Below are 27,591 nucleotides of genomic sequence, written 5' to 3' on the forward strand. Positions count from 1 at the left end.
AGTAACACACAGCATGCACATACAAGCCCCAGCTTTTCAATTTACCTTTCCTACAAAAATTGTCAAGTTATAAGATGATATCTAGGAATAGAATGAATAATTAAGCGATGTGTGAATGCTTAGTATGATATCTAGCAAACCGAGCAACTATGCCAAAAACACGCATTTAAAAGGCTGCAATATGGGGACTTTTGAGCAATGATGAGAATCCCCAGCCTTTCATCAGTATCTTGATTTCTAAGCAAATCCTTAGCAACCCTCCTGTATCCCCGTCTTTATATCAACCCACTGTGTGGGATATCGGACATACCTCGATTTGCCCCAAGCCTCTCAAGTCACCTCTCTTCTCCACAGACACATATGTGCCCTTCATATTTCCGGCCTCGCCTCACATGATACATCTGTTTTCTGTTAAATTTCTAGCCATGCTACCCATTGGAGCGGAAACCTTATACCAGCCTAACAAGCCAAGTCTCTTTGCCCAGTTTCACAGAAAAATTCCGGGTGGAAGAGTTGTCACCACCTTTGGCTTATTGAGGAGGGGGGGTGGGAGGACGAGTCGGATCTGGAAGAGCCGGATTCTGAATATTTGGATTTGGATTTGGCGGAACTGGATTTGGCGCGTTTGAATTTGGCGCATTTGCATTTGGCACATTTGGAGGGTTCGGATTGGATGGATTCGAGGGATTAGGAGGATTCGGTTGTGGGGTTCGCGGTGGTGATGGAGGTGGATTTGGCACTGGCATGTTGCTGGTGGAGATGTGCCAGACCTTGCCAGGGAGACCTGAGCGTAAAGCTCTCCTTTCCCTCGGCGGTCTTCCTGACAATATCCTATGCTGTATGACAGTTCTCTGTTGAAAATGGATGTAGACGGAATCTTTAGCAAGGAAACGAGGCCGTAGGATCGTTGTATTTCGGCTGTCTAAGAGAAGGAAGAGGAAGGAAGAGGTAGCTGTCATATTTTACCCTTAGGGTATGGGCTTTCCATTATTCTGGGTTTGTGCGCGCGACTTACCTCGCCTAGTGAGCGGAATGATAATTATGATGTAGGAATACATCGTCCCTTGAGGGAATTTTGGAACCTGCCGAGTATGTCCCAAGGACGAGGCACTCCCGCACGGGAGAGGACGGCGATATTCGAAGGGACGGATTGTTGAACCACGGAGAGCCAGCAGGACTGCAATATTATCTGACCTGAAGCCAGAGAGACCGGTTCCAGAGATTTGTCGAGCTGTGACAGCATTCTTGCAGGTAGATCTGTTGGGATGACGGAAGTATTAAGCCGCCTAGTGCAGGCTCATATCTCTTATACTTGTTGATTTCCTGGTTCGACGCATCAGCAACCACTCAGTCGGAAGGAAGCAACAGTGGACTCACTCGGGCGGCAGGAGCACTCAGAATCCCGTGTACGATGCAAAAGTTTGCTCAGCCGTGTGGTTCAATACTAACGTAGGTTGGCACCAAACTTGCCTTGCCTAGCAGGATTAGTGTATACTCCTGGTTGTCCGATCAGCAGGTATAGCCATTCATGAGTTCTGTGGGTTATGACTTTGGGGTGACCCAAAATATACTGGCTGAGGAAGAGATCGAGTCAAATCGAGGTGTAATGGCATTATGCTATGATCTATGAAATGAATGCGCGATCTATTGATGCAAAGAGAGGGACCTTGACTGGAGTGGAGAGGCTTCGTCGGTAGTAGTACTTACGCGTTGAATAGAGTAACTACAGCTCCGAGGCGACATCTCTCAGCCGAACGCACCTTCCCAAGAGGACTTGACCCTTGGGAGGCCGGGGAACCTGGCTTATATGGAAGGAGCGACCGAGCCAGTCATGGGGCTCACGGGGCCTCGCGGGATCTCAAGCCGCGAGAACTTCAGTTGTTTGAGAACGTCTCCAACTTTCAGAAGATACGGAAGAAGGTATGGGGACCCACCAGGAGATCCCCCCGGGATCACCATCTCCACTATCGTTCGATAGTGGCGGGGCGAGACACGCCACAACTACTTTGTAGTAGTACTGACTCATTCGTAGTTCCGCTGTGTAGGTTATCTTCCTGGCCACTGACAAACTGGAGGCTTCTCCCCGACTCAGCGGGGCAGGTGGTCCTGATCAACGCATCGCCTGTCTCAAAAAATTGGTTGTCCGGGGCTGGGGAACCTCCAAGTAGTCCCGAGCCCACCCGACTGTTCCGGTTGATACTGTCGTCCAGTTTCCATGTGGCTGGCAGTGGCACCTCCAATCGATCCGCCACAGGGACAAGGCCACAAGGATCGCCGGTCGGGCAGACCTATATCTCAGCTGTCCAAGGCTCCAGATCTTTTCCCACCGGTCTAGAACTGGAGACCGGCGAGGACTCACTGTTGTGTGCTCTGTACCGGCGGACTCTCGGAAACCCGGGGGCCATCACCTCTTGGCCGTTGCAACTAAGCTTCTCGAAGAGCGGCGGTTGCTGCAGATCCCCATATATTGGCTACCAGACAGTGGGCCTGAAGATCGGTACCCCGCGTCTTACTTGCCACAATAGGCGATCGGGTGGATTTTGCACCTACTATTATCTACTAGGGGCGGTTGGTGCTCGGTAGAGGTTGGGGAAGAATGCCGAAGCCGCGGCGATGAAACACGTTCGACGAAGGTACACCCGCGCAGATGAGACAGACTACTGTCTACACCGGACCGGACTAGTAGTAGTCTGATAGTTGATTAACGCGACTGCGATTGACAGCCGGTGGCCCAACGGGGAGATCTCCCGCGCCCCATCCAATAGTATGGCCTAGTTGTCTCACTAGCCAAGCATTTCTGGATCAGAGCTCCGACTGCTCATCCGGATGGCGATCTACAATTCTGCATACCTCTCCCACCTGAACATGTCACCTTCACCCCCCAAATGCTGCTCTCTGGCATGGTCTCAACATGTCAAGCTGATAAACGTGTTTCAAAATTCCCACAAAACTTGTCCCTGGAGATCACGGAACCAGTCAAGTCAATGGTGTATGGCAATGCCCTTATTCTTATGGATCCCATTCTCCACCTTTTAGACTCGTGCACAATTGTTTGGGTTTCTAATTCGGGCGTGGGTAACCACATTATTCAGCAGCCCATGCTTACGACAACCAGGGCACCCCGATGTGACCCCGGGAGACGGTTGGGTTTCACTGACATGCGGTTGGCTCCAAACGTTGTAGACTATAATCAGTTTCAGGATTGCAGCCGCATCGACATGGATGGTTTCTCGCACAACGCTGGACTTATATCCCGGGGCTGGTCTTTATTTCTTGATCACCCACTGATACGCAGGGGCCGGTATTCGGAATCAGAGGGTGGATCTTGTGGGGAATATGCGATGTGACCCTGAGAGCGACTTTTATGGAACAACGCTAATTATCCCAGCTGGTTGGGGTAAAAACGATAAGCACCAGAGGCAAGATGGCCATGCAAGGGACCCATTATAATCGTCATCTTTCTAACTTCTGCCCCTGTTCGATGCTTATCGTATCCACTATGATCCAGTTGGGATGAATTTTGCGGCCGGCGCAAAAAAAAAAAAAAAAAAAAAAAAAAAAACCGGGGGCTTGCACAGCAAGGGCCAGCATACCACACTCGTCGTCTGTATGGACGCGCGTTGTCAACCAAACCAGGGCAACTTCCAACGATCTACTCCAATAGACTGAGTTGAGCGGTTTTTGCAGCAAGCAGTCAACTTACTTATTCCCCGGATTGCCTTTGCTGACCATGTCCAAATCCATCGGCCCTGTTGTCTCTAATCACCACTCATCCATTTACTTCTTGGTCCGCGTGTGATCACCATGCCTGCAGAGCCCCCAGGAGATGTCGACTACTCAGCCTCTCTGAGTCCGGAGACTAGTCTAGAGAGCTCTGAAACAATTTACGCAGAGAAAGATATATTTCAGGTCGAAGCAGCCACCCTCGGCTCACTAGACAGCGGGCCGGAAGCGGGCCACTTTCGCGGCAAAGATGACAACTTTGTGGACTGGGATGGACCCGACGACCCTCAGAACCCCATGAACTGGTCTAATGTACGAAAATGGGTTATCATTGGACTGATCGCCTTGAGCAGCTTCAACGTGTGAGTGGGCTAGCTTTGCGATCTAGCAGTATGCAGGCTGACTTGTCCAGCTCAATGGTGTCGACCGTCTTTGCCCCTGGTGTTCCAGATGTCATACGTGAATTTCATATCAACAGCTCATCTATCTCATCTCTGATGATCTCAGTGTATGTGATGGGGTCTGCTATCGGTCCTCTCATCTTGACTCCTCTCACGGAGGTCAGCGGACGACTGCCTATGACGCACGCAGCAAACATACTCTTTGCAGTAGCTGCAGTCGTCTGCGCAACCAGTGTTAGCGTATCTATGCTCATCGTATCGCGCCTCTTTATGGGGATAGCTAGCTCTGTGCCCGTGACTGTCGGTGGAGGGTTCATTGCGGATATGATGCCAATGGAAAAGAGAGGGACGGCAATGACGATCTGGACCGTGGGACCACTTGGTGTATGTTGAATTCTCGTACCTACACTCCTTCTGATGACAGTGCTAATGCTTCCAATAGGGGTTGGTACTTGGTAAGTCAAACTGCACATCTTGCGGAGATGTTTACTTATTTTTCAGGGCCCATTTTCGGGGGTTTTATGGTTCAAGACATCGGGTGGCGATGGACCATTTGGCTTGAAGTAATTCTTGTGAGTTGACTCGATTACATAGTCTCTCGATGTGCGCTAACGAAGGCAGGGTGGATGCATTGTGATTGCATCTCTGATATTTCTCCGTGAGACATACGCACCCACAATCCTTCATCGCAAAGCAATGCGACTACAGAAAGAGACCGGACTTCACTTCCATACCGAGTATGACTCTGATAAGACACTCTCCCATCAGATCTGGGTTTCGATTGCCCGTCCGGTCAAATTCCTGGCTCTCTCGCCCATTGTCTTCATTGTTTCCTTCTACAGCTCCATCACCTACAGCTACATGTATATCATGTTTACGACTTTCACGAGCGTGTTCGAAGGTGTATATGGGTTTACAGCAGGCCAAGCAGGCCTCGCCTATCTGGGACTGGGGCTTGGCTTCTGTGTTGGACAGATCACGGTCGGTTACTTTTCTGACCGTTATCTCAAGAAGCAAGAGAAGCGCCATGGACAGATGAAGCCAGAAGACCGCCTCCCACCTCTGGTGTTCGGATGCTGCCTGATCCCCATCGGGCTATTTTGGTACGGCTGGTCCGCAGAATACCGACTACACTGGATTGTTCCTATCTCTGGAACATTTTTCGTTGGAGCGGGAATCTTCTACGTCCACTTGGTCACTCAAGTATACTTGGTCGACTCATACACACTTTATGCCGCCAGTGCTGTGTCCGCAGAGCTTGCGCTGCGATGTATCTTTGGAGCCACTATTCCATTGGCTGCCGACCCTTTGTACGATGCGCTTGGATTGGGGTGGGGGAACAGTTTGCTGGGATTTATTGCGCTCCTCTTCGCTCCCAGTTCTCTATTCCTGGTTAAGTACGGGGAGAGGATTCGGACCAATCCCAAGTTTCGGCCCCGGATGACATGATTTTTTTTTTGCCTTGATGACTTTGAACAGCATAGCGATGGTGTATGGCGTATAATTTATGGGGCAATTTTTGGGGATAGGCGTCATGTAAACTGGGTGGTCGACAACATGACATGAGCTAATGTATATGTTAACTTAGAGAAAGTACAACACGAGAAATATCACCAACTTAAGAGTACACGTTCTTCTCATCTAGAATACCGCCGGACGGGACACTGATCCCCCGTATATGAAACTCGAAAACTGGTTCGGTCACGGTGGATAGTCAGCCAATTTAAATACAAAGTACTCAGAGGCATTTTCATTCCCTCGCGTCTTGTGCCTCGGTTGGTGTTGACCAGTGCTACCATGAGCTCTTGGTTCTGAACAGTGTTGGCATGAGTCATACGATTTCAGGTCGATATCAATGTTCGCCGGATGAATACGGCCATCGGGCAGATATGGAGTATTTACCACGTTCCATATAGTATATTCCGAGCTTCTACGAAGAACCTCGATCCGAGATCGGCCGTCTTCCTCCAAATTAGGGTTCCTCGACACAACATGGCTGAGGGCCGCCAGGGCCGCACGGCCCGCATGGCCCGCCATGATACAGAACTAACGACTCAACGAGATAGTCGGCGGGGCACGGCCTTCGGCTTCAATTCGACCGCGAAGGCGCGAAGCGCGAGAATAACGGGGCTCGGGCAGAACCGCTTGAGAGCGACTCAGGCTCTATGCCGTACACGGTAACGTCCTGCGTATACAGTGAATTGTCTCTGTTCTGGACCGCCGTGGGTGACGTCGGCTAAGAGTTAAACCCCTCCCCGCAGTGCCTCCGATTCTCCCCCTCGCCGCAGATATAAACTCGCCCTCCCCTCGGCTTCATCTCTTCCAGTTACCATCACACCTGAACCCTTCTCCAATCTCCTGGTTGCGTCACCTACTCAATCCCCATTTTATACCATAACCACCATCACAACCACAACAATGGCCAACGAACGCGTCACCTGGGTCGGTTTGGGCAACATCGGCCGCGTAAGTTGCTTCTCCCCAAGCTACCCCTCATTGCATCAACCCCCCCCCACCCCCACCACCACCACCATCACCACGATCATCACAACCTAACGAGAATAAATCTAGGCCATGAGCCGTAACATCGTGAACAAAGGCCCCCAAACCAATCCCATCACACTGTACAACCGCACCGCGTCTAAAACCGAAGCCTTCGCCTCGACCCTGCCCCCCAACAAAGCCAGCGTGAGCACCTCCCTCACGGAAGCCGTCGCCGCATCCAGCATCGTCTTCATCTGCGTTGGCGACGACCCCGCCCTCGACGCCATCATCACCTCCATCCTCACCATCCCGGACCTCACCTCCAAGATCATCGTCGACTGCTCCACCGTGCACCCGGACACCTCGCGCAAAACGCACTCGATCCTCGCCGAGCGCGGCGCCTCCTTCATCGCGTGCCCGGTGTTCGGCGCCCCCGCCGCCGCCGATGCCGGCCAACTGATCGTCGTCCCGGCCGGGCCCAGCGCCGCCATCGACCGCATCTCCCCGTTCCTCGACGGGGTCGTCTCCAAGGCCACGATCCCCATGCCCGACGAAGACGTCGGCCGGGCCACCACGCTCAAGATCCTGGGTAACACATTCATCCTGAACACCGTGGAGACGGTAGCCGAGGGGCTCGTCACGGCGGAGAAATCGGGTCTGGGCGTCGAGGTCTACCGGCAGTGGGTGCATACGTTTTTCCCCGGCCCGTTCGCGGCCTATGCGGATCGGATGATCACGGGCGATTATCATAAGAGGGAGGAGCCCCTGTTTGCGGTGGATTTGGCTAGGAAGGATCTGAGGCACGCGGCTAGTGTGGCTGGGGAGGTGGGGGTGAGGTTGAGGAGTGTCGAGGTTACGCAGGAGTATTTGAAGAGGGTGAAGGAGGAGAGGGGCGAGAAGGGCGATGTTGCGGCCGTTTATGGGGCTATTAGAAAGGAGTCTGGGCTGGAGTTTGAGAACTAGGGTTGTATACTAATTTAGATGGGATGGGATGGGGGGAGTTGATGTATTATGCTACAATGTAGGGACATGCTTATCCATAGTCTCTTGAATATCAATTGATTTCAGCTTCCAGTCTGTTCACGAATTCCGAAGAAATTCCACCTAATGGAGACTGTTTCTCGCATGCAATCAACTGTTCATCCTCCAGTGAGAAAACACAAGACTCCTTGCGCATCGTATCCGCTTCGTCGCTGTCTGGCAGCACGCACATTAGTGCTTTACTGGTGTGGTCTTCTGCAGTCATCGCCCGATGTGATTGTCCCGACCCTGGGACAGTTGAAATAGAATCCCCCCTGTCTCTTGCGTCGAGATCGACCTACTTGCGCCTGCTGGAATAGAGTATCCAACACCGCGATATTCTTCCCAACTTTTTCGTTTCGAGCTTTAAATCCTGGTCGCTTTTGATCGCCTGGAACGCCCATTTTGCCCCCAAAAAGTTCCATCTATTATCTAATCCATAAACTTTCTATCCCCACGCTCATACTTATTGATCAAATATTCGGATATGAAAGAGAGGTTATCCATCATTGAATATCCCCCATACCCCGGAGGACATGATGCAACCATAAACAGAGATCAGAGCCATCCCAACTCCAAATGAAAAAGACCTGTTCTCTTCAAAGTGCCAGACCCCGCATGAAATTCGATGGTCTCCTTAAAAAAAGCCACTTCAATGTAATTTGGTGTCATTGGAAGGGTCGGTCTGGCCTAGTATCTGTCTGGACTCGCCGCCAGACTTTCGTGGCCCAGATACCGATCTCCCGGACCCCGCGATTGACTGTGTTTTGCCTAGAGACACGTCGTGCAGCATTGACCCCCTCGACTTTTTGCTTTATAGGATCAATTATTCCCGTCCCAGTAGGTAGCAACCTCGCTTGGAGGTGTGACATCACACCCCGAGTTCGAGCTTGACGGGACCCCATTCTCGTTTCTCTCCGAGGACTTGAGAGACGAAAGACGGGGCCGTGTGATGATCTCAAGCAGGGCATTGAAAAAAATGGTTCAACAACGCCCGACTGAGTTGGTTTTTGGGGGGAATGAGTCTTGCCCAGACTGCGGCGATGGAGTGGGCCCTGTGTCTTGTGCCTTGTAAGTTGATTTGTGACTATTTAATGTAATCGGGATCCGTCACATTTTTTGTCGTTTTGAGGGTCTTGAAAATGTAGAAACCAGGGGACGAATTCGTTTGAAACTTGTCCGGTTGGGTGGCTTGACTAGTTAGTAGTAGTCGCAGCCAGGCTTATTTATATATTTATATAAATCAATATGAATATATAATAGATCGTGATAAGGATGACACTGCTCGACCTCGATCGCTGTTGGTCATGGAGGTGGACGGGGGTGGTCGCTCGAGTTGAGGGTACTATATATGGGAGTTTGAGAGGAGAAGAAATGGGGGGTAGGGATGGGAAGGAAATGTCTTGCTTATATTATATATGGGTATTTCGCAGAGTGAATTACCTAGGGTGCTTATTCATGTCCTCGTCTAGATGCAGGATTGGATGATATTGTTGTTATATCGCAGTGAAAGTCTTGGTATATTCAATTAACATTAGTCTATAGCTCTATGTTTATTAGAACGCCAGAAATAGATGTACAACGCCGTATGTATGCAGAGCCCAATATCAGTAGGCTGGTGGTTGGTATTCAATAGACCCATGCTAGGGCTTATGTGTGTCCAGATGGTTTGTCTGATAGCCCCAGTGGGAGATCCTGGAGAGATTATCATCCATGCATGGCACAGTCAATGTGTCACTGTGAATGTGATGCTGGATCCTGTATCTGGGGGGTGGGGGGGGGGGGGGCAATTCTATTGCTGGCCTCAACCAGAATTCAATAGTTTTCCCTCATCGAAGCGCACCCAGGTAATGAATGCGTCGGCATCGCGATTGTGGGTGAACGCCCAGGCTCAGTATCGGAGCTTTGATGAAGGGCTTGGGTCGTAACCCAGGACACTAGAGTCCCGGCTGGGAATAATCCAGTATTTCTCCTAGTAATGGCTTCAATCGTTCCTAGGTCGGCCGCTGACGGTAGAATTGCAGGTATTGATCCGGTCGATGTCATACGGATTCTCCTCATACGTCACCGTCTGAGCGAGTGAGCGACCGGATTTCCGAGAGGCGCGGGACGCCCGCGACATGTGCCGCTCCACGGCAGCCCCCGAAGGCACGGTGGAAAGATCGCTATCGCTGTCCTCATCAACATTGTCGTTGGCAGCGTTGACCGGTTCTGCTTTCTCCACGTCGTCGTTCTCAGTTGGCGCTGGGCGAGGAGCCTGGCTTTGCTGCTGCGCAGCTGCCAATTTCTGCATGAATGCCTCTGCCTGTGCGGCATAGACACAGCGCTTGCGGATGCGAGCACCATACAGATAGATGACGATGGGGAACGGGATACAAGCTAGAGACAGGAAGGCGGGAATGGATGAAGCCCAGTGGATGCCGAGGTTGTCGTACATGTAAGTCGTAAACAGGGGGAATGCAAAGCCGAACAGAGACCGGAGAGCTGAATTGGCCGCTAGAACCGATGCGGAGTAGATCGTATACGCATCGATGAGGTAGTTGAAGACACTCAGGAACACCAGGACTAAGCCGAATCCGAATGGTGCCCCCGCGGCCACCGAGGCCATCCAGTGGATAGACGGGTAGTTCGTCCAGGCAAACCAGAAAAGCCCGATGGGCAAGGCGATCCCGCCGATGATGCTAGGGGGCAAACGGACCTCAGGAGGAAGACGGCTTTTGGCTTCTCGGCACTTTTTGGCGTACTTCATATTGTCGGGGAACGTGAAGCCGACGGCAATCACCATTCCGACAAAGATTCCCAGGAAGGCCAACCCCCCAATGCCTTCGCTCCAACCACGTGCCTCTTGAAAGACAATTGGGTAGGCGGCGAACAGCATGTACAGAGTCCCGTATATGATGGCCATATAGATGCAGAACAGAAGCACGATAGGCTCCCTGAAGAGCAGAATCCATGGTCGCGAAAGGGCGGTCTTCAATGACTGGCTCAAAGACACCCTGCCTCTTTCCATGTCCAGTTTGCTGCGGTAGACGTGACCGCTCAACTCTGAAAGCTTCTCCGCTCGTCGGCGCAACAGGACCGGGGCGTATGTCTCGGGCAGGAAGAAACAGATACACAACCACACGACTCCCGAAAAGGCAGCCATGAATCCCTCCAGCCAGCGCCAGCCTGCCCCTGCGCCGAGGAACCCTCCAATGATAGGCCCAAGGGAGGGGCCGGTCAAAGGGGCTGCAGCGAATAGGCTGATGGCAATGCCGCGTTGAGCTGCAGGAAACATATCTGCGATTGTGCCTCCTGCATTTCCAAACGGCGACGATCCGAAGAACCCGGCAAGAAACCGCAGGATGATCAATGTCTCAATATTCTGGGCCCCGGCAGCGCCCGCGTTGAAGGCAGTGAGAAGAGCGAAGGTTACTGTGAAGACGTTTCGTCGTCCAAACACCTCGCTCATGGGAGCCCACAGCAGCGGGCCAAAAGCAAAGCCCAGAACGAACAGGGAGATGCCCAGAATGGCCACCTCTTCCTCGCACTGAAATTCCTCGATCACCTGAGCCATGCCTCCAGAGTATACCGACGAGACCAGGGCGACGGTCAGTGTCACAAAGGAAACCAGGATGGTGTATGTCCATTTCGAGACGATGCCGAAGTTCATAGGGTTTCGGGGGTCGTTGGGGATCCAAGCGACGGCATAGGGCGACTCTTCCGTGCCTGACCCTTCATAGCGAGCATCGATAATCTCTTGCGTGACGACTTTCTGGTCGAGGACTAGGCGCCAGTAGGGGATCGTCGAGGGTTGAGGAGCATCGCCCTTGGCGGCGGTGCCGGCCATGGTGTCTTGAAGTATTAAGGTTCATGCGCCGGGACGGCTAACAATAGTTAGTAGTACTTTACTTGGGAGCACTGCTATCGCTGATCGGGCAAAGAAACGGGAGGCCCAGCAAGTGCAACGTGGGGAGGTGACACAATAAATGGGTTTGACCTCCGCATCTGCCAGTGCCAGACTAGCAAGGATCGTTAATGAACAGAGGTATGGAGTATAAAATTTAATATTCAATAAGCCGGCACGTTTTTCCCGATTCCTCCCAGCTCGCTCGTTTATCCGGTTACTCGGCAGGGGCTGCTGCCAGCAGCGAATCAGAGCCGTGAGACGTGGTTGGGAGCCGAGGCATCTTCAGATTTTTTTGCGGCTATCGCTGTCCGATATCTGTGGTTCGCCCTAGTGGTTCCAGAGCCCTCTCGACTCCTCTCTGTATGCTGGGTGCTGGATGCTATCTATCAGTTAGATACAAGAATGCGAAAAATAGGAATGAACTGTCCCAAACCCGGGTGAATATAACAGTCTTTTGGCAAGACAGGGGCACGACCGGTGGGGGGCCCGCTCTGGGGAACATGACGTGCGAGGATCGGAATGTCAGATGATGACCCCGGGGGCGTCTCATTACTATAGAGTGTGGAGGATAAGGGGGTGATAAGACCTAAGGTCTCAGGCCTTCCTTGCGTCTCTGATGTCTAAGCCAGTCGGCCTGAGACTGCTGGCTGACTTGGATAACCGCGGGGAGAAGGCCTCTAATCATTATTATTATTATTAGAATATCAGGGAGGATCTAGTATGTCTGCTTAAACAGCCGAATAAATAACCAGAATATCTTGATTTCCGATCTTTGTACAAGGTTTGGATATATATTTATACTAGGATCTACTGGTGATGATATGAACTGCTCGAGCTTCGACTTCGGGTCCTATATTTGTCTGAGACTAGTAACAAGGCGACGAAATTCTTCTGAAATGTCTCAATATTTCATAAATTATGATTATTAAGCTGGGTATAAATAATGGGATGAATCTTTAGGAAGAATCACTTGGGCAGCAGATCCTTGAAGAAAGACAGATAACATAGAAGGGCTGTCATTGTTGCACGCGGTGTGGGAACGAAGCTCGGGATAATAGACAGAAGCTTGGAGGGATAATTGGTTGGGGAGGCTGATAATTGCGACGAGGATAACTACTGCTTGTTTGGGCGGAAACCGAGGTCCGCGCTGGGGTCTTGGCACCACCAATCCCCAACCATTGATGTCCGCCTTTCTCCGGATTTTCCTCTTCAGCCAGCTCCCCCCTCCCCCCCCCCATCCACAATTCGCACGGGAACACCCAGTCAGCAATCATGGATTTCCTATCGAAGCACTCAAGCTGCCTGTCCAATTGGCAGATGAACCTCCAGCCTGGATGGCAGACTCTGGGCGCGTCCGTCCTTCTCGCCGCTGGTGGTCTGTTCCTCGTCTCTAAGGCCTTCGTTTTCGTGCGGGTTATCCTGAGCTTGTTTGTGCTCCCTGGAAAGCCTGTATGTTATCCCTACGAGATTGATGAAATGTTGCGATCACTGACATGCCTAGCTCCGCTCCTTTGGCCCCAAGGGCAGCTGGGCTGTGGTTACAGGTGCCTCCGATGGACTCGGCAAGGAATTCGCCATTCAGCTTGCCCGCGCCAACTTCAACATTCTTCTCGTTTCCCGGACCGCCTCCAAGCTAGACACACTTCGCGATGAGCTCAAGGCCAAGTTTCCCTCTGTGCAGACCAAGACCCTGGCGATGGACTTTGCCCGCAACCAGGACAGCGACTACGAGAAACTGAAGGCGTTGGTGGACGAGCTTGATGTGGCTGTGCTGGTCAACAACGTCGGAAAGAGCCACAGCATCCCCACCCCGTTCGCTTTGACCCCGGAGGATGAATTGACCGATATTGTGACCATCAACTGTCTGGGTACCTTGCGGGCCACCCAGCTGGTCGTCCCGGGTATGATTCAGCGCAAGCGCGGATTGATTATGACTATGGGCTCCTTCGGCGGACTTCTCCCGACCCCTCTTCTGGCCACCTACTCGGGTAGCAAGGCCTTCCTGCAGCAGTGGTCCACCTCCCTGGGCTCGGAGCTTGAGCCCCATGGAATTACGGTCGAGCTCGTCCAGGCCTACCTGATTACCTCTGCCATGTCGAAGATCCGCCGGGCTAGCGCTACGATCCCCAACCCTCGCAACTTCGTGAAGGCGGTGCTGTCCAAGATTGGCCGCAATGGCGGCTCTCCGTCGTACGCGTACAGCTCTTCCCCCTACTGGAGCCACGGGCTGATGGCTTGGTTCCTGACCTCCGTGACCGGAACCATGGGCAAGTTTGTCGTGGGCCAGAACAAGGGGATGCACGAGGCGATCCGTAAGCGGGCCTTGCGCAAGGCCGAGCGCGAGAAGGGCAAGAAGAGCACTTAAGGGGTAAGGTCGTGCATGATTGATGACTAACTCGCGTGTCTTGTGTCATTGTGTGATGATCAACCTGGGGAAGACGGGGAGACGGGGAGACGGGGAGACAGAGCCGGTGGAGTGAACCATCCGCTGAATCCGCTGGGGGTGCTGGGGGTGCTGAACGGTGAACGGTGAACCGAGCTCTCGGTGACTCGGTGAGGTGCATGAAACGGGTGAGCTAGATCTGGATAGCGGATGCCTCGGACGGGAGCCACACCTTATCCTGAGGCAGGTCTCGAATTTTGGATGGACCTGCCTTGCACGTGGTGTCGACGCACCAATCAGGACTGACCAGATCGACGGACGAGACGAGAACCTAGCAGATAGCACAATCTAATAATAACGGGGGGATCTTCGCAATTATTCTTTCGGACGACTGGCCTCCGCTGTCAAATCCACCGGGCTTCAGGATATGCACGTCAAGGGAACCTAATCGGGTGGACAGGGACCCAATCTTGGGACCACCGTGATCTTTCCGGCCTGTCTAACTCTGTCACTCAGACCTGCAGATAAGGTGCTGTGGGACTGAACAGAGTTCTCCGTAGGGGAGGTCGCATCGGAGAATTTGATGGCGTGGTAAATCTCCGTACGGAGAAGTATAGAACGTCGGAGTGTCGCAGATCCTGCGGAGTGATCCCTCGAAGCCTATTCCCCTTGGAAGATTCTCACTGTAGGATACCAAGTGACTGATCGGTACATGACTCCGAGAAAACGGTCCCTGAAACCCCAATCGAAGCATCAACAAAGCCGTTGACTGTCACCCGACTGCGACAAAGTCGATGATATCATGATCTATGCGGCTCCGAATAGAGCCATTTAGCTCTCCCAATCACATCCCAGCCTGCCCGAAAGCACAAATCTAAAGTACCTCGTAGAACGCAGTACTACACATCGCATCAATGAAACGAAGAGTCTGAACAACTCCCAGATGAAGCTATCCATTCATCAATCTACTCACCCAAGTCCCAACCCATCCCAATCCGAATCTGCAGTCCGCCCAACTGTCCTCCGAACGAACCTAGTGAGTAGTGCAGCAGAGTGTACCCAGAATGGACAGGGCATCGCACCTTAGTCAGAAAGCAGCTCTCCACCCACCGATCTACCATAGGACAGCGAGGAACTCAGAACTGGGTCTAGAACACATCCAGTGTAAGCGGGTTTTTCTGCCATTCGTTCCTGTCCGAGCTGTGTGCCTGCCTCAGGTTTGAATCATTATTCATGATCTCGTCTACCTACAGCACGGATGGACAGATGGGATGGGATGGGATGGGATGGGATTATAGACGGCCATTGTGATTCTTGAACGCTTATCCGATGCCACTGCCCAGCTCGTTCTTGATGGCTCTGACGGCTGTTCGCTTTTCCATAGCATGAGACGACCGGACCGGACCAGACCAGAATAATAGTACATAATGAAAATAATGAGACTATCTATCCATTATTGTGGTAGGGTGGTATTTCGGCTGCGGCACTGCTAAGATTTTGTCTAGTGGATGTAATGGTGGTGGTGCTACCGGGAGAGGCGGCGCCACGCTACGTAGTGAAACAAAAACACACGGTCCATGTGGAATTGCCGTACGTAATGGAACGGCCGCCGGGCGGCCTGCCTCACGGGAAGCCGCCGAGCGTTTTTTTTTTTTTTTTTTTTTTTTGCCTCTGGGTCTCGGCATCGCGGTTGCATGATTCTTTTTTCCTTCTTTGTGGATTTGCTTTCGGGATGGGGTTGTCGGTGGGTGGTGTTGTGTTGTGTTGGGCTGGGTGGCTTTCGTGATGGATGGGAATGATACCGTGTAGAGAACCATCCTGTACAGATCTGTATGTACAGGCAGGCCTTCTACAATCTGTTCAGTGTTCACAGTGCAAAGTCCCTCATCTTTCACTCGGGGAAGCCAACCAATCCAACCACACTGATAGACGAAGCCCCGGCATGCCGAAACCTGCCACTGAAACCTCACCGGGAGCCGAAAAAGTCAACTCTTGCAGGTCCCAGTCGGCCAAGTTCCGACAAAAAACCAAACGAGACGTCCCGAGGACACAGTACGGCCACGCAGCCCGTCCACCCGAGTCAGCGCAGACAAGAGGGTTGTGCGCGGGCGACGGGTGCCATGGGAAGCTGGCGATCTCGCAACGTGCACTGGTTGGAGGATTCCGTCCGCGGTGGAGACAATCAGACCACACTAACCATGCAGATCCAGGCCGGTGAGCTTCAAACGGGATGGATGGGTTCTGTTTTTTCTGCTGGTCGGCACACCGAGCGAAAGCCGGGACCGGTCGGGATGGCCGATTTTTGTCGGCATAGGCTAGATACTGTGAGCTGCACAGTATACAACACAGCTGCACGAATTGGGTAGGTATCCTTATCGGTGAGCTTTTGGTCGACTCGAAATTATATGACCCTGTAGGATCCCTGATGGTTTCGTTGGCTTGCATGTTACATATTACCTACCTACTTCGTACTTGCAATTTACTTTCTTCCCCTTGCCCTTGTGCGAACCGACCGCTTGCATGGGCTGGGTTGGTTTGAGTTCGGGATCGGCCCAGCCTGAGCCAAGAGATGGTTCCCAACGGATGCAGAAAAAAACAAGAGCGGAAAAAAAGGCAAAAAGAAAAAAAACTCTGCGTGCAGGGCCCACTTAGTGCCCGGTGATCGCCCTGAAGTCCCTCGTTGTTGTTGTTATTATTATTATTGTTCGGAACCAGCACCTTTTGCTGGTACAATGCTGAGCTTGCGACCGGGTCAGGGGCTGCTTCAGGCTTCGGGACGAGGCGAGGAAAAAAAAATTTTTAAGCTAGCCTTGACATGTCCTGCCTGACCTGACAGAAGAATATTCCAGGAACATCGTCAAAAATGCTGAGTTGAGTGGGAGTCTGACTAAGGTGCATAGCAGCGGGAGGCAGGACCCTTTCTGGCAGGGGTCTCAATAATAATAATAATAATAATGATGGCCGCGTTCAATCAAGGGAGGGTGTGGATCACCCCATGCAAAACAAACACAGTCACACGCGGACTGCAGAAGAATGGACGCGGGCGGCCTGCAGAGATTTCTGGCCAGTGGCCACGGCGACTGGATAACGTCAAGACGTCAATCGAGTTAACTGCAGACGGGAGGGTTTCGGTCTGGTGATGATGCCGGGCTGCCAATCCGGCATCTTCCCTCAACATGACGAGGAGATGCGGAGTACGTCGGAGTTATGCTTGTGCTACGTGGATGCCATTATTATCATCTTGCTGTTGCTATTGCCATCGTAGGTCATCATTATGTTCACGGTGGTAATAATGGTCGTACTGGTCGTACTGGCATCATCAGGACCACTAGGAGATAGACCTGGGATCTTAAGAGAAGAGGCAAATATGAAGCGACAATGATTGAACAGTAGTCATAGTAAATAATCCAGAGCAGCACCTGACCACTCCAGACTCCGGGTACCGCATCCGGGAGTGTCTCCAGTGTTCTTTTCTCCATCTCGGCCGTTCTCCATTCCCCTCATTCCCTTAATCCTTTCTCCGGTTCCCCCCCCCCCCGATTCAGGTACTCGCCCTAGTCTTAGTCGCCTTCGGCCTCTCCAGTCTACAGTCTCCAGACCTCATCTCCACCCTCTCCCCACCCCAGCACACTCCAAGACACGCTCTCGAAGCATCCAATGAACTCTCCGCCCCCTAGCTTCCGAATCTCCTCCCTCGTTCGTCTGTCTCCGGCCCTCCAGATCTGGGCCCCCGTTTTTCCGGCCATGGTCCTTCCCCGAGGACGGGGTTGCCCTCCAATCCCTGGGATGGAGGCGAATTGCCGACGGATGGGAGCGTCAAACTCTTTCATTTCCCTTTTCGTCTTTTTGTCGTGGCGCCGTCATAATTACCGATTTCATTCACTCGCCCACAAATCCGCCCTCCCCCCCCCCCTCTTCCCCTCTGCCCGGACTCCATATATATCCCTCCACATCCCCCCCGGGTCTGTCACTCCTCTGGATGTTTCTTTTCCATCACTCTTCTCTTTCATCTTCTCCCATATCTCCCAGAATAGGATTCGACGTGCTGTGAATCCCCCGGCAACATGGGTGTCGTCAACATGATGTCCCGCTTCAAGCCTCAGGCGGAGCACTCCGAGGCATCGACTGAGGTTCCCACTCCTGCTCGCTCCGACTCTAACGCTGAGAAGAACGATGTTCTCCTCGATGACAGCCCCGTCAAGTATCTGACTTGGCGCTCCTTCATCCTGGGTATCGTTGTGTCTATGGGTGGTTTCATCTTCGGTTATGCCACTGGTATGCTGACCCCCACGTGCCTCACCTCACCTATGCCTCTACGGCTGCTAACCCCCAGCAGGTCAGATCTCCGGTTTCGAGACCATGGATGACTTCCTGCGTCGTTTCGGTCAACTCCAGTCGGATGGATCCTACGCCTTCAGCAACGTCCGCAGTGGTCTGATCGTCGGTCTGGTAAGCTATACATTCATGCCTGGGACTAGGTCTAGGTCATCAGTCTAATAAACCCGCAGTTGTGTATCGGTACTATGATTGGTGCTCTCGTGGCTGCTCCCATCGCAGACCGTATGGGCCGCAAATTCTCTATCTGCTTCTGGTCTGTCATCCACATCGTTGGAATCATCATCCAGATCGCCACCGACTCCAGCTGGGTCCAGGTCGCCATGGGCCGTTGGGTCGCCGGTCTGGGTGTTGGTGCCCTGTCCAGCATTGTCCCCATGTACCAGAGTGAGTCTGCTCCTCGTCAGGTTCGTGGTGCCATGGTCAGCGCCTTCCAGCTGTTCGTCGCCTTTGGCATCTTCATCTCCTACATTGTCAACTTCGGTACCGAGAGGATTCAGTCCACTGCTTCCTGGCGTATCACCATGGGCATTGGCTTCGCCTGGCCCCTGATCTTGGCCATTGGCTCTCTGTTCCTCCCCGAGTCTCCTCGCTATGCCTACCGCCAGGGCCGTGTCGATGAGGCCCGTGAGGTCATGTGCAAGCTCTACGGTGTTGGCCCCAACCACCGCTGCATTGCCCAGGAGATGAAGGACATGAAGGACAAGCTGGATGAGGAGAAGGCCGCTGGTACCGCAGCGTGGCACGAGCTCTTCACCGGTCCCCGCATGTTCTACCGTACCATGCTCGGCATTGCTCTGCAGTCCCTGCAGCAGCTGACGGGTGCCAACTTCATCTTCTACTACGGAAACAGTATCTTCAAGTCCACCGGTCTCAGCAACAGCTACGTCACTCAGATCATCCTGGGTGCCGTCAACTTCGGTATGACCCTGCCCGGTCTGTACGTCGTCGAGCACTTCGGTCGTCGTAAGAGTCTGATGGTCGGTGCCTCCTGGATGTTCATCTGCTTCATGATCTGGGCCTCCGTCGGCCACTTCGCTCTGGACCTGGACGACCCCCTCTCCACTCCCGCCGCCGGCAAGGCCATGATCATCTTCACCTGCTTCTTCATCGTCGGCTTCGCCACAACCTGGGGACCCATCGTGTGGGCGATCTGCGGTGAGATGTACCCGGCCCGCTACCGTGCTCTCTGCATTGGAATTGCCACCGCCGCCAACTGGACCTGGAACTTCCTCATCTCCTTCTTCACCCCCTTCATCAGTGCCTCCATCGACTTCGCCTACGGCTACGTCTTCGCTGGTGGCTGCTTCGTCGCCATCTTCGTCGTCTACTTCTTCGTCAACGAGACTCAGGGTCGCACCCTCGAGGAGGTCGATACCATGTACGTCCTCCACGTCAAGCCCTGGAAGAGTGCCGATTGGGTTCCCCCGGAGGGTATCGTGCAGGACATGCACCGTCCCCCTTCGGCAGCCAAGCCCGAGCCCGAGGACCGTGTCGAGCACAGCCAGCCCACCGAGCTCCGCGAGTAAGCGGTCATCCAATCGCGTTGGGCCGGCCTCTCGCTCTCTTGCTCTTGTACATTGAAGAAACCCCTTTGCAGCATTTACAACTCGTTTTAATCGCTTGAACGCTTTTTTTTTAACACTCTTTTTTCGCTATGAATTGTGTCCTCGCATGGGCTTATGGCTTTGAAATGCCTGGATATGGATGGACGGATGGATGGATAAGGAAACTTCGGAAGGGAAATCGGGGGAATTGCTTACTTGCTACTACGAACATCGGCGTTTTTATTAGTGATACCTGCTCTCGCACTTGCTCCCTAGCATTGCATTGCATACCATAGCTTGTTTGCTTGCTTGCTTGCTTACATCTCCCTGGAGATTTCGAGGCTATTGAGAAACGATTAATACAAGTACATATGAATAAGATCTTCTCCCTTCGGCTATATCTTCATCGTAATCGTAATGTTATAATCCATCATCCGGCATGACAGTTTTATATTTTTATATTTTATGGTGGTATATTGGGATTGTGTATATCGGGTTTGTCTGTCGTCTGTCGTCTGTCGTCCATTCGGGGCTAGCGTCCGCTCCGGGCCTCCATCCACTTTTCACTTCTCTCGGTTCTCATCGTTCGTAGCGACCGTACGGAATAGATGGGCCCAAGTACCAACACCAACAGCGGATAGAGGGGGGGGGATGGAAATGGAAATGGGGAGATTGGAGAAAGACCAAACGGGAGGGATGGAAGAACATTGGCGAAAAGAAAGGGGGGGGGAGGGGGGGTTTATACTCGCGACAGCCCCCCAAACTAGGAAGGAGGTTGGTTTGGTTAGGTATCTACCAGGTGTGCGCCGCCAGCGAGACGCAGGTAACTAGTAAGTACTAGCGTGGTAAGCGTGCGTGCCTGCCCGCGCCCCGCTCGGTCGGTCGGTCGGTCCCCTGGGCCCTCAGTCTCCTCTCGCTCCTTCGCATTGCGGTCGCGGGTCCGGGGTCACTTTTCTAGAATCCTTCTACGGAGTTGAAGTAAACTATCTAACAGGACAATGAATGACCCGCCCGCTACGGAGTATGTTAGTACGGAGTAGACAAACATACAACATATAGTACAAGCATGATGATATGAGGATTCTGTAGAGAAATCACCAGGGATAACTCCCATCCTCAGGAATACTTACTGGACTTATTTTAATTTCACATACTCTGCTCATCTACTTATTCATCTCTTTGGAGGAGATGGGATGGGATGGCCGGAAGAGATGAATGGATGGATGGTTCTTATTTATTTCTTTATTTTATTTAGTTTTTTTTTTTTTTTTTTTTTTTTTTTTTTTTTTTTTTCATTAACCGCTTGCTGCTGGAATGAGTGGACTCTTCTGGTTTTTGGGTGGTTGGGCTTTTTTGCAGTGGCGGTGCTGATCTCAAATGGAAATGGTTGGACGCGCTCCCACAGTATCACTCACTACCTTAGGCGAGGAGTACTTAGATACCCAGGGGGAGAGACGGGGAGACGGAGAGGCAGATGTAAGAGAACAAAGTACAGCTGGATAGCAGGACAAGGCAGTGAACAGCATGAGTACTTAGTAAAATTCAAGAATACACAACTACTAACTATACTTTCTCCCTTGCTTTGATTTACCAAGTCCAACAAACACGTCTAAAAAAATCATGCATTGTGACTGCGCGCTGCTCTCCCCCTCTAAGTAAGGAAACTCACATCTCAATCTCGTCAACAAATCAATCAATTCGCGGGCAGCAAAACCCCAGGTATTCAGGATAGCGAAGTATATTCATCATTCCACTTATGAACCAAACGAAAAGGAAGAGGAAAGACGATCGCAAACAAAAGAAAACACCCCCAACGCCCTTTTTTGGAACACCCTGTTCATGACCACTATGTAACGAGTACTGTATTAAGAAGAAGAAGGGACTTCGTCTCGTCATCGACCGTCCAAATCCACACCATATTTCCTTTAGCGACGCTGGGTCTTGCCGATGGTGCGCTTTCCGGCGAACTGGGGAGGGGGTTAGCATGTTGATCGGATGAAATAGTATATGAGGTGAAGGATGGCTTACCAAGTGCCTGGGCAGAGACGCGGTCGTGTGACGATCCGCCTCTCCCGCTCTGGCCATCCGGTTCATCTTCTTCTGGCCCAGCTTCTTCAAGCGCTCGGCCTTGCTGCGAGAGGTCTCGTCGGTAACACCGTCCTCCAGACGGTTGGTCGCCGCCTGGCTGCGGGCACGTCCCTTGGCCCGGGCAATCGCCTGGCGGGGATCCGACATGTCGACGTCCATATCGTCCATGTCCACGTCGCGCGTGCTCGTGCGGCCACGGGCCTGGCTCTGGGACCGGGCGCGGGATCCAGCAGCATCCACATCGTAACCAGCGGCTTCCAGGGACTCCTCCATTTGGGACAGCTTCTTGGACTTGGCGCTGCGGGGAATGGGGGCCCGGTTCTTGAGCGACTTGCGCATCTTGGCGTCGTTGCGCATCAAGGTCCGCTTCTCCCGAATGAGTTCCGCCTTCATGCGGTTGTCGGCGTCCTCGACATCCTCCACGCTCTCGTCGGAGTCGTAGTAGCCGTCGGCCTCCAGCTTCTCCTCCTCCTCCTCGAGCGCAGCCAGCTTGGCCTCGATCTCAGGATCCACGAAGTCGTAGATGTTCTTTCCGTTCCACACCTCAGGGATCTTGTCGTGCTTCCACTCGTCGTCCGCCAGATCGTAGGTCTTCTTGAGGTCAATGTTGTAGACACCCGCACCACCGTTCTCCTCCTCGAGATCCCGCTCCAGCATGCGGCGGTTGGGGTCGCTCTTGTCGTACTTCTTGAGACCCTTGACAGCGTCGGGGATAAAGGTCTCACGCTGCACACCACCCATGGGCTTGGCAACGTGGATACGGGCGAGGACGTCGCCCAGGCGGCCACCAGGGGTGCCGGCGTTGTTGGTGCCGGACTTGAGCTTCTGGGCCACTCTCTCGGCCAGGAGCTTGTCGCAGGCGGCGTTCTTGACCGCGCTCACACCCTCGGTGGTGGTGCAAGACACCTGCAGCATCTCGACATCACCCGACTTCAGGAGGTTCTGCAGCTCCTGCTGGTACTCGGGCTCCAAGTCCTCGGGGCGTCGGACATCGATCTTGTTGACCACAATGAAGACGATCTTGTTGGCGAAGAGGGGCTTGATGCTCTGGAAGAGCTTGATCTGGTCGCCAACGGAGTAGCCGCACTGCTCGGACAGGTCCATGAAGTACATGACCGCGGACCGCAGATGGGCAATGGCGGTGATGGACTGCATTTCGATGGTGTTCATCTCCTCAAGAGGGTGGTCCAGAATACCGGGGGTATCGATGGCCTGGAAACGGAGGTACTTGTAGTCGAAGTGACCGACAAACAGACTCTTAGTGGTGAAGGCATAGGGCTGGACGTCAACATCCGCGCGGGTGATGTTGCGGAGGAAACTGGACTTTCCGACGTTGGGGTAGCCGCAGATCAGGAGGGTACGGGTGTTGGGGTCGATCGAGGGCAGACGACCCAAGTGCTGGCGGACCTGCTCGAGGTAGACAAGCGGATCTTTGAGGCGCTTGCAGATGGTGGCCATGCGACCGAGGGCAGCGCGCTTCAGCTGCTTGCACTGGAACAGAGACTGCGCATACTTGATGAGGCGGACGTAATCACGGGAGACCGTTTCGATCAGGTGCTTGGCGGTGGAGACCTGACCCAAGGCGATTCTGAAATGGTCGGCATCGTACAGGGTGTTCATCAAATCCTTGTCTGGGAGCCGTTAGACGGTGCGACCGAGATACGTCTAAAACGGAGGGCAAAGAAAAACAGTCGACTTACGGAAAGGATGGATATCCTGCAGGCGGGGGAATCCCTCGAGAATGGCCTGGAACTTCTCGCCGAAGGTCTCCTGGGTGTACTTGACCTTTCTGGTGTAAAAGCCTATCGGCAGAAAAGAGAAATTTCAGTCAGCCAACGCATCCGACGATTTGTCCGTGGGGTGCATCCCGCACTCGCCCTCGAGAGTCAAAACCTACCGCGAATACGACTGATGTTGAACCCGGCACGGATCTGGGTCGGGAGCTGGCGCTGCGTGCGACTGAGGACGATATCCAGGAATTCCTGGTGCGTCGGCACAGGAGCGATCTACCAAGCGGTGAAAACAAGACGTCAGTTGGTTGTTCCTGGGGCAGTTCTGGGATGTTCTGGGGCTGGGTGAGGGGTCGGGGGTCGGCGAGGGGACTCACATCTTTCCACGTCGTCTTCATGATGGGCACTGGGGAAGGAGTCGATACGGAAGGCGACTCTGGAACAGAAACCCAGAGGATGAGAGGCAAGAGGTGGACGACAGCAAATCTGCACGGGCGATAAAAGAAAAAAAAATATTCCGGGCGGTCGAGGCAGATTTTGGCGGGCGGTGAGCGGGCCGCCAGTGTGGGGGCCTGAGATTCCCGCCTGAGGGAACTTACTACCACGCACTACCAAGGAGGGCTTGTAGCCTTTTGAGGGAGGAAGATGCTCCCCAAATATTGGTTATTGCAACACTATCACATCTATATGGGTGTTGCTTGAGTGGTTCTGTCCGTCTCTAAAACCCTACAACTTACTTTCCGCCCCAGAGCTCTGCACATATGTCTGGAGGATATTATTCCGACGACTCTGCAACCGATCCTCCGTTGTCTTGAACAGCCGCGGCAACCCGGTTTCCTCGTACGAGGCCCCCTCCATAATCAGTTTGGCGATTCCACGAGCCGAGAGGAAGATCTGTGGCATTCCATGACCGCTGAAGCCAGCAACTATAAGTTGACCCGGCTTCCTTGGGACGTGCCCAACATGCGGCAGCGAATCAGTGCTATAACCCATAACTGCTCACAATTAGCACGGTATGACCGTATGAAGTGAAAGAGATGAGCGAGGGAGGACGCACTCCCCGACCAGACCCGGTCTGTATATGCCCCCGTATTCTCCCAGCCATGGAAGTGTCTCTGCATATAGTTGTCAAAGTATCGCCTTGCTCCCTCAACCATTCGACTGTCGTCAGTATTGTTATACCAGCTGTCCCGGTCTTGCTGGTAGTAGGTGGATTTGCCCCCGCCCACAATAATACTTCCGTCTGGCCGTGGGATGAGGTAGTCATAATCCCAGCCGTTGAAGCGCAGTGTGTATGAGCGCTCGAGCGGCGATGGAGGGGGGTTGGGAACCACTATGCGACTGCAGAATCCCCGCACGGGGATTATGCTATGCTTGTACTCGGGTACAAGGGCCGATGTATACGCATTGGTCGAGAAGACGACCCATTTGGCACGGATAGAGCCCCGATCAGTGGTCACCGTCCATCTCCCGTCAGTGTCTGGCGCTTCGGAGACCTTTGTAACAGGGGTGTTCGTTTGGAGGTTCACTCCCGCTGAGAGAACCTGTTCCAGAAGATGCATGACAAACTTGTATGGCCAGAGTCGGCCTGTCCGCTGGCTGAAGCAGGCCAAGGCACCCTTCACGCCCGATACCTATACGATGTGAGTGACTTATATGGGCACAGAGTAAACAAGAGTACGACGTACAGCCTCTGCGGATTCGGGAGGGGTGAACTCGACATCTCTGGTCGTTTCCACGCCCTTCGCGATCAGGAAATCGTACCCAGCCTTAACTTTGGCGAGCTGGCTCTTATCATACTGTACTTCGCATACTCGGTTTACTTCTAGATCGCAATCGATCTTCTCCTTTTCGACAAAGGCCTCGACGGCAGAGACATGTTCCATCTCAAACGCGGCGACTTCAGCCGCCGCCTCGAGCCCATACTCGGCTGCCAGATTGCCAATGCGATTGTAAACATCGGGCTTCAGATGACCGCCTAGATAAAAGTGACAGTCCTACATCAGCATTTGAAGCAGCAATCTTTCTAAATTAAGGTCTGTGCTTGCCATTGCGTCCTGTCGCCCCTGAGCAGGCCTGTCGCGCTTCTAGGATCACAATGGAGGGCTTCTCCGATGCCGGGGAATGATCCAGACAATGGTACGCGGTCGATGCTCCGGCGTAGCCAGCCCCGATGATGATAATGTCGCTAGTCTCCGGCAGAGTCTCTGAGGAGCGGAAATTGTCCAGCGAATGGGGCTCCGACCGCCAGAAGGAAGTCAGGCTGTGATCGACAGGGAGCGGTTTGGCCATGTTGATGAGAAGAACAAGTGGTAACCTCGTGATTGATTGATTGATTGGTGTATCTTTGGGTATGTCCGAAGAATGACTACGCTGAAGTACCTGGCTTTGATTTATAGTCGAGGCGACGATCTAGATAAGGAAAGCTGCCAGCTCATCGGCGCCGTGGTCGGCATTGGACAGGAGCGCCGATATGCAGCCGACTGTCTGTGCCTGGCCCGATATCTCTGAGTTAGCGTCGAGTCTCGACAGGGACGGCCACGGGCTTATCCGATTGCATCGCGCTGAAAGATACTCCGTACTCGCAGGCAGATATAGCTCTTAGCGAGCGGCAGCTATCAGTTGGCGGGGGAGGGAGAGATAGCATCAGAGAACACGCAATGCCCTGGGAATAATACCTGGATACAAATGGCTCCGACCATAAGGCCAACCAGCTCTCAAATAGATGCCAAAAGAGATCTGAGACTCCTCTAATGAGAAAGATCCCATGGGATTGGCTTTTGATCAACAGGAGTATCTAGAGTGTGCGGTGAGTAGATTCTAGGTGTCCCTTGACAGCGGCCGACAAAAGACATGGGACAACGCAGGGAGACTTAGCCCGCGCGTTCAAATCGCGCCGTTGTCATTGACCCTTTTCTCCCGTCTTTTCCCCCACAAAAGCGCTTGATTGATATGGCGGACGGTTCTTCTTTCATCCGAAACCCCAAGATCTGGTATTGATGGTGACGGTGGAATTACAACACTCTTCTGAGCACACGACTTTCCCAACATCTGTGTATTTAAGTGATTCATACCCATCCATAAAGTAGGCAAAGTAGGCTTTAAAAAGCTGGTTCCCCAGACTATGTTTATTTCCATTCCCACCACTATTCACTTCCAATGTAACTGGGATTAGCATACATGTGCAGAATGACTCAGCAGAATAACCGGTTTATGAATCCCACCCAGCCAATAAGAGACGGGCTACACGATTTAATCAAATCAAAGTCCCCGTCCCACTCGCACTGGCACCAAGGCCTCGGCCAATCGGACCCGGCGTCCCGGACTCGCACGGGGGACAGATGGGTATTGGTACGGTACCGCCATGACCTGCAGGCGGCTTTATCAGTTCCTTGCATGTTGCGGATGCCCCGCCCAGATGACGAGGACCGCGAAGAGGCCTGACAAGAGAAAGGAACTGCATCGTACTTCAGAGTTCACCGTAGCTGGGTAAGACGTTTCCCTGCTACCCTACTGGCTCCGAGTCTGGGGTTGATGCACACCCCCCGGGCCAATCACCCCTGCCGAAGATCTGTGCATTCCCTCCGCGTGTGGCAACCCCCCCCCCAAACGGTAAACCCTCCCAATCTGCCCCCCCCTTGGCTCAGAGTCGCTCAGCGTCGCTCTGCTTCTCCCAATAATCGCACACAAATTCATCATTTCATTGCCACCCCATTGGTCTCCCTTGCGCGTTCCAGAAGGTCTCTCTGCCTTTCTGTCTCGGTACTAGGGAGTAGTCGCGACCCAGCCCTCCTCCCCATCTCGGAACCAGCTTCTGAAAGATTGAAAAAGCGCACCCCGAGGCTTATCGTCCGCATTAAGCTAAACGCGATCCCCACTCGGTTTTCTAGGCTGTCCCGAGCATTCGTACCCCTCGATTTCCTTTTCGTCCCGTCTTTTACCTTACCTTCCGGTCAGCCCTCTGCATTCTGTCATCTTCACCTCACCTCAC

At 53.0% G+C, this 27,591-nt stretch overlaps 8 protein-coding genes across 8 annotated transcripts; 4 read left to right on the forward strand and 4 right to left on the reverse strand.

Annotated features, from left to right (window-relative positions):
- Positions 1-3,804: 3,804 nt before the first annotated feature.
- BO70DRAFT_341433 (MFS transporter) lies at positions 3,805-5,573 on the forward strand (the record flags this gene model as incomplete). Its single annotated transcript, XM_025541332.1, has 4 exons — positions 3,805-4,085; positions 4,136-4,508; positions 4,607-4,696; positions 4,746-5,573. 4 exons carry the CDS (start codon positions 3,805-3,807, stop codon positions 5,571-5,573), a joined length of 1,572 nt encoding a protein of 523 aa, XP_025396736.1.
- Positions 5,574-6,407: 834 nt separating this feature from the next.
- On the forward strand, positions 6,408-7,664 carry BO70DRAFT_319753 (NAD(P)-dependent oxidoreductase). Its single transcript, XM_025540450.1, has 2 exons — positions 6,408-6,590; positions 6,696-7,664. The coding sequence occupies exons 1-2, from the start codon at positions 6,543-6,545 to the stop codon at positions 7,569-7,571; spliced, it is 924 nt and encodes a 307-aa protein (XP_025396737.1). The 5' UTR covers positions 6,408-6,542; the 3' UTR covers positions 7,572-7,664.
- Positions 7,665-9,412: 1,748 nt separating this feature from the next.
- Positions 9,413-10,919, reverse strand: BO70DRAFT_364454 (MFS transporter). Its single transcript, XM_025543814.1, has one exon. It carries the CDS (start codon positions 10,903-10,905, stop codon positions 9,613-9,615), a length of 1,293 nt encoding a protein of 430 aa, XP_025396738.1. The 5' UTR covers positions 10,906-10,919; the 3' UTR covers positions 9,413-9,612.
- Positions 10,920-12,740: 1,821 nt separating this feature from the next.
- BO70DRAFT_107967 (ketoreductase) lies at positions 12,741-14,145 on the forward strand. Its single transcript, XM_025537851.1, has 2 exons — positions 12,741-12,966; positions 13,019-14,145. Exons 1-2 carry the CDS (start codon positions 12,790-12,792, stop codon positions 13,880-13,882), a joined length of 1,041 nt encoding a protein of 346 aa, XP_025396739.1. The 5' UTR covers positions 12,741-12,789; the 3' UTR covers positions 13,883-14,145.
- A 1,532-nt stretch (positions 14,146-15,677) lies between these two features.
- On the reverse strand, positions 15,678-16,608 carry BO70DRAFT_108032 (uncharacterized protein). Its single transcript, XM_025537852.1, has one exon. It carries the CDS (start codon positions 16,343-16,345, stop codon positions 15,785-15,787), a length of 561 nt encoding a protein of 186 aa, XP_025396740.1. The 5' UTR covers positions 16,346-16,608; the 3' UTR covers positions 15,678-15,784.
- Positions 16,609-17,840: 1,232 nt separating this feature from the next.
- Positions 17,841-20,174, forward strand: BO70DRAFT_364459 (sugar porter family MFS transporter). The gene is made up of 3 exons (XM_025543815.1): positions 17,841-18,175; positions 18,237-18,349; positions 18,409-20,174. The coding sequence occupies exons 1-3, from the start codon at positions 17,965-17,967 to the stop codon at positions 19,762-19,764; spliced, it is 1,680 nt and encodes a 559-aa protein (XP_025396741.1). The 5' UTR covers positions 17,841-17,964; the 3' UTR covers positions 19,765-20,174.
- A 1,184-nt stretch (positions 20,175-21,358) lies between these two features.
- Positions 21,359-24,081, reverse strand: BO70DRAFT_364460 (putative GTPase NOG1). Its single transcript, XM_025543816.1, has 5 exons — positions 23,978-24,081; positions 23,768-23,876; positions 23,571-23,672; positions 21,811-23,501; positions 21,359-21,749 (listed from the first exon to the last, which is right to left on the reverse strand). The coding sequence occupies exons 1-5, from the start codon at positions 23,996-23,998 to the stop codon at positions 21,708-21,710; spliced, it is 1,965 nt and encodes a 654-aa protein (XP_025396742.1). The 5' UTR covers positions 23,999-24,081; the 3' UTR covers positions 21,359-21,707.
- Positions 24,082-24,218: 137 nt separating this feature from the next.
- BO70DRAFT_108063 (NAD(P)/FAD-dependent oxidoreductase) lies at positions 24,219-26,281 on the reverse strand. The gene is made up of 5 exons (XM_025537853.1): positions 26,279-26,281; positions 25,649-26,093; positions 25,289-25,578; positions 24,658-25,234; positions 24,219-24,595 (listed from the first exon to the last, which is right to left on the reverse strand). The coding sequence occupies exons 2-5, from the start codon at positions 25,890-25,892 to the stop codon at positions 24,327-24,329; spliced, it is 1,380 nt and encodes a 459-aa protein (XP_025396743.1). The 5' UTR covers positions 25,893-26,093; positions 26,279-26,281; the 3' UTR covers positions 24,219-24,326.
- Positions 26,282-27,591: the final 1,310 nt, after the last annotated feature.

Source organism: Aspergillus heteromorphus (assembly GCF_003184545.1).
Source record: "Aspergillus heteromorphus CBS 117.55 chromosome Unknown BO70scaffold_24, whole genome shotgun sequence".
Classification (NCBI taxonomy): Eukaryota; Fungi; Ascomycota; class Eurotiomycetes; order Eurotiales; family Aspergillaceae; genus Aspergillus; species Aspergillus heteromorphus.